The 9,166-nt window shown below is 42.1% G+C and overlaps 2 protein-coding genes across 2 annotated transcripts; one reads left to right on the top strand and one right to left on the bottom strand.

Annotated features, from left to right (window-relative positions):
* Positions 1-6,389: 6,389 nt before the first annotated feature.
* EAF02_006039 (uncharacterized protein) lies at positions 6,390-7,877 on the top strand (the record flags this gene model as incomplete). The annotated part of the gene is made up of 3 exons (XM_038902087.1): positions 6,390-6,990; positions 7,120-7,399; positions 7,454-7,877. The coding sequence occupies 3 exons, from the start codon at positions 6,390-6,392 to the stop codon at positions 7,875-7,877; spliced, it is 1,305 nt and encodes a 434-aa protein (XP_038758304.1).
* Positions 7,878-8,199: 322 nt separating this feature from the next.
* On the bottom strand, positions 8,200-8,982 carry EAF02_006038 (uncharacterized protein; the record flags this gene model as incomplete). Its single annotated transcript, XM_038902086.1, has 1 exon — positions 8,200-8,982. One exon carries the CDS (start codon positions 8,980-8,982, stop codon positions 8,200-8,202), a length of 783 nt encoding a protein of 260 aa, XP_038758303.1.
* Positions 8,983-9,166: the final 184 nt, after the last annotated feature.

Here is a 9,166-nt window from a genome sequence, read left to right as displayed (position 1 = left end):
ATTGATAAGACTGAAGTACTTTACACTTTAATCAACACCAAGTTGATACCAACAGATACTCATTGCTGATAACTGTATGATAGACCACCTGTATTATTTGAAGTTTATATGAAAGTTATGAGAGAGATGGTACTGTTTGAAGAAGAAACAGGTAATTGTGGTGTGGTTTGGGAGTTGTGCGTGCAAGATGGATTGATTTTGAGAATTGTCTATCAATTGTGCGTGTATCTTCAAGCTTAATTGAAAAAGGCTGGCGAGAAATTGCTCTAACTCTATGGAAAACTCTTCAAACTACAAACTGAGTACCTTCACGACTGAAACTCACTTCTCAGCTCTCAATCGGGTCAAGTTTGACATGGGTCTTCCATCAGCCTTCCCAAATCAGGCTGTTTTAATGCTGCCTTGCCTTAGCTTCGTTGTGTCAAGATTACAGCCTCTTTATTCTGATTGAAATCTTCGAGGAAAAGTTGATTATTGGCTTTATTAGTTCATTTTAGGGTTCAAATGGATAATTGCAAAGATGAACTGTATATTGCTATTGGACTCGCGTAAATCAGGGGTCAAAACAACAATCCTGACTTTTCAGCACTTAATTTTTAATCTCGCTACGAACTCCTGAGTACTCTGATCAACTTTTTGTAACAATAAATCAACATTCTTTGTTTTTTTTTTTTTAAAAAAAAAAAGACACAGTAATATACATAATTTCTTAGGGATTACCCCAAAATGTATTGTTGTTAGACAGACTTGAGGTATAGAAGTCAGCCCTTCTTGGATCAAATCTTACTCTTACGATAGGGCATCTCTTAGTATATTTGAAAATGTCTCATTGAATGAGCCACTATCAAAGGTTCAAATAATGATATGTTTTCTACAGTTGATTGCGTCTTCTCTCTTTGTATGGATACACAATATACCAGTAAACGTGTTGCGCCTGGCTGGGAATAAAATGAGAACATGTCATCAACATAGTGAATTTGGGGGGGGGAACTTCCATCCTTATCACAGGCAGCAGATAGTACATTCAATCTTTCTTGTGGTTGGTTAATACATGGATTGAATTGAAATTACCTAACCAGCCTTTTTTCGTAGAAGGATCTCCAATAAGAAATGTCGATTGCGGGCCACGTGCGGCAGTGGATAGGCCACATGTGACCCTTAAGAAGTGCATAGTCAGCTCTCAAGATTTAGTAACGTGCTCTTGCTCTCACCTTGCATTTTCATTTCGCGATTGTAGCCTCATTCACACTTCCAATAAGAGTCACAATAGAAGTTTGTCTTTTCTGCGTCTAGATCGACCACTATGTGCCGAATGCAGTATATAATTTGAGCAGTTTTTTTTAGCATTGTAGACTGATGACATAAAACTCAATTGGGTCGAAGAGCTATATATCTACTTACGGATCGGTAAGAGGTCAGAAGTCACCAGCGGAAAGCCACTTGTAGGCTCTGCGTGTCCGCGAACATTGAGGAACAAGTTAGAATGGAACGGTATCTATGATCCAGATGTGAGAGGATTTGTTATAAGCCTCAGAATTGAAGACATCAATGCAATTTTTAGTTACCTATTCACAAGCTTGAAAGGAATAGATCTACAATAAATCGAAATATTTACTGCATTCTCTCATGTTCGAGAAGCCCTGGCCAAGAAACGGGAGACCTGGATGACAAGAACCGAACCACGGCAGAATCTGGCACATATTTATCTCGTCAAATCTGTGTTTCTGTCATAGAACACATAGAAATCATGCGACTTTATTTGAATGTTTAAAAGCTCCGCTATATCTTCTAATGCTAGTTTACTGCTGTGTAGCTGTTGTTCAATGTAAACATTTGAAGTATCCAAACGTGATCAGGCTTGAAAAGGTTCCTCAATTCTGTGGGATAGGCTATTCTAATTTGCTTTCTTAATATGTATCGGCTTCGGGTCTCAAGTGCTGCGCAATGAAAACACACCGTGATAAATGCACGTGATCTTCCACCCTCAATGCTTTATACGTAAGCCCAGTAGCGTTTCGTCTAGCCAACATACATGCAAAATCTGCGCAAAAATGGGAGCATAGTTCAATTGGTTAGAACCTATACTGAAAGGGCAGATTGCCCAGATCTTCATTATAACTCTGGTGCACCAGGGGTGATGGTTCATGAGGCTCTCTGACTGCAGGTATAAGATGTGAGTTCGATTCTCACTGCTCCTAATTCATTTCCATACTGTCACCCTATCTGAGGGTGCCGTTGTGGAATAACCTCTTTTTGCTGTGTTGAACATCTTTTTCCCTGGCATTTTCAATGGGGTAAAGATGCAGAATATTGAGAAGAGCCCTCTTTAACGCATACATCTATGTTTGTTTGTAGATCACGTTTTGGTCATCAAATCAATTCCAATCATTCTGTTCAATTGCGGGGTGCATGCAGATATCCGTTTCTCCATGTAATAAGCCTCCTTATCTCCACACACTCACTTTACTTCACCCATTATCACTTCTGTCTTTGCTACTTTCTTTCTTCATGATTCAATATTTGTGTGTCAATGTCAATATGAGTAGGATCTGCTTGGAAAGAGAAACAATGAAGGAAAAAATTGTTCGAAAAGTAGAACGCACACATCAAGCACCCGAGCGCAGCGCAGATAGTCATCGGCACCGAAGCACCGCAAATCCATGATGATAGACAATGGAAATCTGGCGCGCGTCCTTGTGGGATAATCAAGCCTAATTTGCGTGAGTTCTAAGCATGGCGTTCCTAATGTTTAGGTAGCTTTGTCTTTTAAAGTTGGCTCGCCTTTTCCCTCTTTTAATCTTTGGCGCCGAAGCGAATCTCTCCAAGGAGATAGCAGCATAAAGGTATCAGTCAATTATCCTTTTGTCTAAATTTGATGTACCAAGTCAATAGCACCCTAGTTGAGCCGGCACAAAGATGGTGAGATTACGAGGGATATGCGAGATGCTAGTTCGAGCCTTGCTCTCTCCGTTTTGTGAGTGGCCCACACACCAAAGTAGCTATACAATTGAATCCCATGAATGACTGGAGATGTGAGGATGTAATCGCATTTCTTCCTTTCCGAAGAAGTAGGTTGTAAGTTTCTGGCAGCAAGGATGTGGTTTACCAGTAACTGCACTTAGATATTCATCTGTCCCGCAGCCAGCTTTCGAACCTATACTAACGTTTATAAACGCAAAATGTATCGGAAGAAATTAAGATAGTCGAATTCTCCACATTTGAAATATGAAATTTAAAATAAGTCGATTATTCAGAAGCTCGAAGTACACCTCAATACGGCCAAAGAGTTATTGGTTTGTGCATTTCACCTCGTTGAGTTTGTCATGTCTGAATCACACTATCAACCGAATGCTAGAATACTTGCAGCAGAATTCAGTCGACAAACTATCAAAAGGTCGATCGCCATGATATTACAGTCGCATGGGCAGAGACAAACAGAACCTCGCTGGGTCTGCAGTATCTCCGCTCCAAGTTGCAGTTGAATTCTTCAAACAAATAATCCCTTGAAGGGAATTGCCTCGGAGTCAATCTTCAAAAAGGAGTGACTCCACTCCAAGTAGCAAACGTGCATCAACTTATCAAGATTGATTCATCGATATCAATAATCAAGTCAAATCAATGAGAAAAACATTGTTCAATATAGGTAGTGTCCGCATCATAATGGAGAGGATAACGCATACTACAGGCACATAGAAATCCCGACATCTGCCAATCCCTGAGCATCACAATGGGCTCGAAAGATAAGTTCGATTTTAATCTGCCGAAAACTTCACATCTCGTTTCTCTTTCAGGATTGTGATATTTCGGTTCTTCGTGGCGGTGTCTAGAATCTAGAACAAATAGCCTTCCGATGTGAATTGAGGCTTGAAGCTAGGGAATATGACTATTGAATCAAAATAGCAATGCAAAGATTTAATTTGTTTTTTTGAGCAAAGATATGACTTTCATTCTCATTTAATGGACACGGCTGGGTTGGGTACTCCCAATCTGGAAGGACCGAGCCCGGTCAGCTTTCAAAGCAAGCTCATTCATTACACCTTCATATACGTCAACAACAACTTTCCATCATAATACATCGAAGGGGCTTTAGCTTAGTGGTGAAGCAATGCTGCAGTATGATTCGTACCAGGTGCCTCGCTCCCCCGGGCGGGCATCCAGCGGTCGACCTAAGAAGATTACTGCAATACTATCGGTGGTTCGAATCCATCCAGCTCCATATATTTTTGCTAACTGTTCCATCTGCTTTTCTCAACCAGGATAATTGAGTGGTCTAAAGCTGAGAGTTTTCGTGTGCACTTACGGCCGTCGCGGAGTGGAGTCTAGTGTTTTCAGTATTTGTTTCTGAACAAGGAAATAACAATCGCCTTCCAACGATCCAAACGTCCTTTCTCCAAATTGTGCAAGCTTATACAGATCTATATGCTAAGGCTTCCACTGCCATTATTCTTGTATTGGAAGGGTTCTGGCTTAAATGATACAGCATTTTCATAAACACTCAAGTAAAGGGTGCATCCATGAATACACTCACCCGGGCGACTGTGACACATATGTATCTTGGGAGATTGCCGGTTCGAACCCATCCAACTCTATATCATTGCAATTATTGCTTTCCATGATTCTATCTTTGGTAATTAATTTATCATTTGTGAAGTTCGAAAGTTGGGAATGCAAAAGAGAGGGATATTTGTGAGCACAATTCAAAAGGAGCTACATTTTATTGTGACAGTTTCTCTAACCCATTAAACGCTTGCTTCCTCGTCTCCGTCAAGGTCTCAGTCACTCTTAACGATTTCTCAAATGAATTAACCGGAAGATACATTAATCTCATGATTTACTGTTCATGAACATCGCTATCGTATATTATGAAAGTGGTAGTGAGTGAGTGAGTGTATTGGGATAAAATTGTGTGAGGAATAACCGATATTGCTCGAAGATTGTTTCCCTTGAAAGATTCATGGATACTAGGTAAGCTGAATAAGAAATCTTGCTACTATGGCGAAGGCAGAAAATATTGAAGGACAATGGTTAGTATATTCTTCTTGCTTCGACTCTTTTACCATTACGAAGTATCATTTCTCTATGCGATCCTACAGCTCGAGTTTATCATCCAACATGATAAGGATACTTGATAAATTTCGCACATGTTAGAGCGCTTAAAAGAAAGCGAGATAGGCGCCCAGTCTGCAATAGTATCAAGATCGACCAAGCTGCTCACGACCGTCAAAATTGACCTTCCTCTATTGTTCGTTCGGTCAATCGATGCATTCAGACTAGCTTGCTACCATGTAAGCTTGATTACAAGATCTCATATCCAGCCCGCCTGGAACTTTATTTTCTTTTATCTCCTCTTTCTGATTGGAGAATTTGCGAATCCTCTGAAGCGAGGACCACTTTTGCTTCAGCCAGCCCTGAGAAAATAAGCGATCGAGTTAGGCTCAATTTGGGTTCTCACGAGTAGTGGGGTTTGTAGGAGGTCATGGGTGCTTTTCATGGGTAGGACCTGACTCGCGAAAACCCGCTCGCGGGGTATCTAAGCAGACTAGGTAGATTTGTCATTAGAATAGGAGATTTCTGAGTCTTACATTCAGCTCCGGACGAGACGTTTCGAACTACTGTCGAGGGTCGATTTCGAAATTCTAGATATTCCAGATGATGGAAAGCTGTATCTCGAAAAACCAAGGCACTGTGAGGCATTTTCATTCAAAGAGGAATAGTCAGTAATGTGAACCAGACAACTCTTCCCCATCTAAATTTTGGTAGAACCTTGTGAAAAAGTGCTTGATTTCTGAGACTGGAGCGGGTCCCTCAAACTTTCATTTATGGAATTGGATACGTCTAATTTTGCCGTCAAAAGAGATGATCACTTATCCTGGGTGCTGCAGCTCAGCTGCACTCAGAAGATCTTCGTAGATGTTGTTTGTCACATTCGATGCAAACAAAGACCTCATATTATCCAAACTAGGTTACATTCGAAGAAGCGTTTTATAGCAGAATAAGGAAAGCTCCGTTGTGATTGGTTACTGGTATTGGTTGTCCAGATCTACAGGGTGGATAAATCTACATCCCATGGCTTGATCGCTCTAGTGGTATTACTTCGTGTATAGATTACTTCCCCAAAGATAGCATATGAATCTGCAATGGCTTTCCTATGTGGAGCTAAGGGGCTGAATCTCGCTCCCAAAATCTCATACACATGAAATCTTAGCACTGAAACACATTTTCTGTGTTCATGTGGCGTTATATCATGTATTTCCCTGATAAGGTTGATAAGGCTACTCGAACAAACTGTGGACTAGCGTCATATCATTGGTATATTAAACAGCCATCTGATTCTTGTCTCACAATCTGTCTCGTATATTATGTTGATACTTTGAAGAATTGTCCAAATTATGATTCCAGCTACATCCCTACTACACTTCCTGGATTTCTATGACTGGAAAGTTCAAAGCAAGGACAAAATCTACCAGGACTCACAATCATCACCATCTGTCTCGTTGCCGTCAACACCCAAAAGCCAGAGAGACTTGAAGAGAGTCGCCGAGCCCAAAGACCTTCCTTACATTTCTCCCATTGAATATGTTTACGATCCAGTACCAGAGGCTCTCCACCGTCTTACCAACTTGCTGCCCCTCTCTTTCCCACACTACGCTTCAGCCAATTGTGAATATACAACTAGAAATAGCGTACGCGTGAATCCCCGCGCTGCAGGACTTCCGTATCGTTCGAGATTTGAGCTCATCCGCGGAAACAAACACTGGAAAGCAAATCTCGACGAGACCAGGAAGATGCTCGAACTGATCGCTGTGGATAGCTCTAGCACGAGTATGGAAATGAGGAATGGGTTCACGCTGGCCGGGCTTGCTAAGAAAGAGCTGCGTCCGGGGTTGGAACATCGGGTGGTACTTGCAACATCTTACATGTACCCCAATGCAAATGAGAGACGAGCTAGAATAATCGCCGCAGTAATGTTGATGCTTTTTATTTTTGACGGTAAGAGAAACCCCGGATAGATTAATCCAATAAGAGCCTGCAAGCTGATGCCATAGTTTCTGGAAAAAGATAAAATGGAAGAAACGCCGGAAGGAACACCAGTACGTGTTACCAACTAATATTATAAAGCTGGTGCTAATAAAGAGAAGCTCATGAATTCGAGAGAGCAATTTCTTTGCCATTTCAGAAGTCCAAATGATATACTACCATCGGATTCAGTCACCAGCGACTTCCAACGTCACTTGAAGTTTACCGTGAGCGCTATAGCGGATGAAGACGAGATATCAGGTAATGGCGGAAAAGAGATGATCGAGGCATTGCTTGGAGCGTTTCGATACGTTCATCCAAAGGGAGATTTTCATTCGTTGGAAGAATATTTGAACTTTCGACGCTCGAACGTGGGAGCACAGTAAATACCCCCTCCCCCTGGTGAAACATTTCCGAGGCGCTGATTTTGATATAGGTTTGTCATTGCGGCCGCAAAGTTCACAATCAAGTCTAGTGTAAACGTGCATGACCCCCGATTTGCCAGGTATCTGAGGTTGATTAGTGATCACCTTGGGATCATCAATGACATGGCTTCCTACGAGAAGGAATCTAGAGCCCTAAAGGAGGGTGATACCCAGGACATGATAAATATTGTCGCGGTTTTCCAGCATCTGAAATCACTCTCAACCAGTGCGGAAGCAAAGGTGGCAGCATATACGTATCAATTACAAGTGGAATCATGGATAATAGAAGAAGTTGAGATTTTAGCAGCTAGAGGACACTTGACAGATGAGGAATGGTGGTTTCTTGAGGCAGTTTTCATGACAGCAACTGGAAACGTCTTTTTTTGTATGACAAGCTCGCGTTATGGAGGAGATGCTGCCAAGCTGACGTGGTGAAGTCATGCATTACTAGTTGATTCTCACTTATCGATAGAGACATCGATAGAATTCCACGTTAGGGTCATTCTTGAGAAATAACCTTTAAAATCCATCGAAATAAACCACTTGATTGTGCAGGATTGATGATCAGATACGATGAAAATAGAGACAGCAAGCAGTTTGTGTGAAAATTAAAAAGCGGGGAAAGCTTCGACAAAGTCCAGGAGTTCTCTGAAAGTGATCAAACAAAACAATTGTCAGAATTACATGAACCATCCAATCTACATTGACAGAGTAATGATATAATATTCCCGGCTCTCTGCATATTCTGTGACGCAGACTACGTCAAATTCCTCTCGTCGCCCGCTGCCACCACAACAGCACCCACCATTTCCTTCTCCTTCGTAATAAAAACACTATGACACGTCTTATAATCCTCCGTCTTAACCACCACCCCCTCACTCTTCACCTTTTCAAGCATAAGATCCTGATACGGTCTTGGCACTGAATAATCCTGCTGCGTCAAAATATACGTAACAGGAACTCTCCTCCACGCATCCCCCTTTGTCTTCGCCTCAAACGCCGACATTGGAGACCTCACCAGATCCGGCAGCGCTTTATCGACGATATGCTGTTCTACACCACCAAGAAATGAGAGAGATGGGTCGACGGGGAATGTAGATCCATCATCGAAGTTCTGGATAAATTGAGGCCAGAGATCGGCGAAGCCTGCTTCTTGACAGATGTCCCAGACCGATGTTCCGGGAGCAACAATGTAGGCGCACATGTAGAAGAGATGGATGACTCCTCCGGATTTTCCTTCAGCCTTGCGGTCAGCGAATGTAAGGCCTTCGACGGCGTCGGTACCGACTGCTCCGCCGTAAGAATGCATGGCCATCAAAACTCGCTCGTCAGCTTCGACGAGTGATTTCACAACATTGCGGACAGCAGCGACGTCCTCTGTAAATGAAGAGACAGGAGGAGATTTGTCGTTGCATGAAGGTAGTTGTGGACAGAGGACCTTGAATCCTTGTGCTTCTAAAGCATCGCTGTAGCTCTTGTAGTTGGCAGGGGTATGCCAAGCGCCGTGCACTAGGACGACTGTGGGTAAAGAGGTTGCCATGACAATCTGGTGAGCGATAGATTTAAATATGAGAGGATGAGATGTATTTCAATCAACGAATTATTCATATGTCAGCACAAATTGTAAAGAATTAAATTTCGGAGGAAAAAAAAGAAATACAATAGAAACGAGGACAGAATAGTCTTATACTGTGTCATTCGCGGCTAACAAGTTACGCGAGCGA

The sequence above is a fragment of the Botrytis sinoallii genome (assembly GCF_014898435.1).
Source record: "Botrytis sinoallii strain Bc 23 chromosome Unknown BSIN_009, whole genome shotgun sequence".
Classification (NCBI taxonomy): Eukaryota; Fungi; Ascomycota; class Leotiomycetes; order Helotiales; family Sclerotiniaceae; genus Botrytis; species Botrytis sinoallii.
The sequence above is the reverse complement of the archived record's forward strand: the minus strand, read 5'-3'. Positions and strand labels throughout refer to the sequence as shown.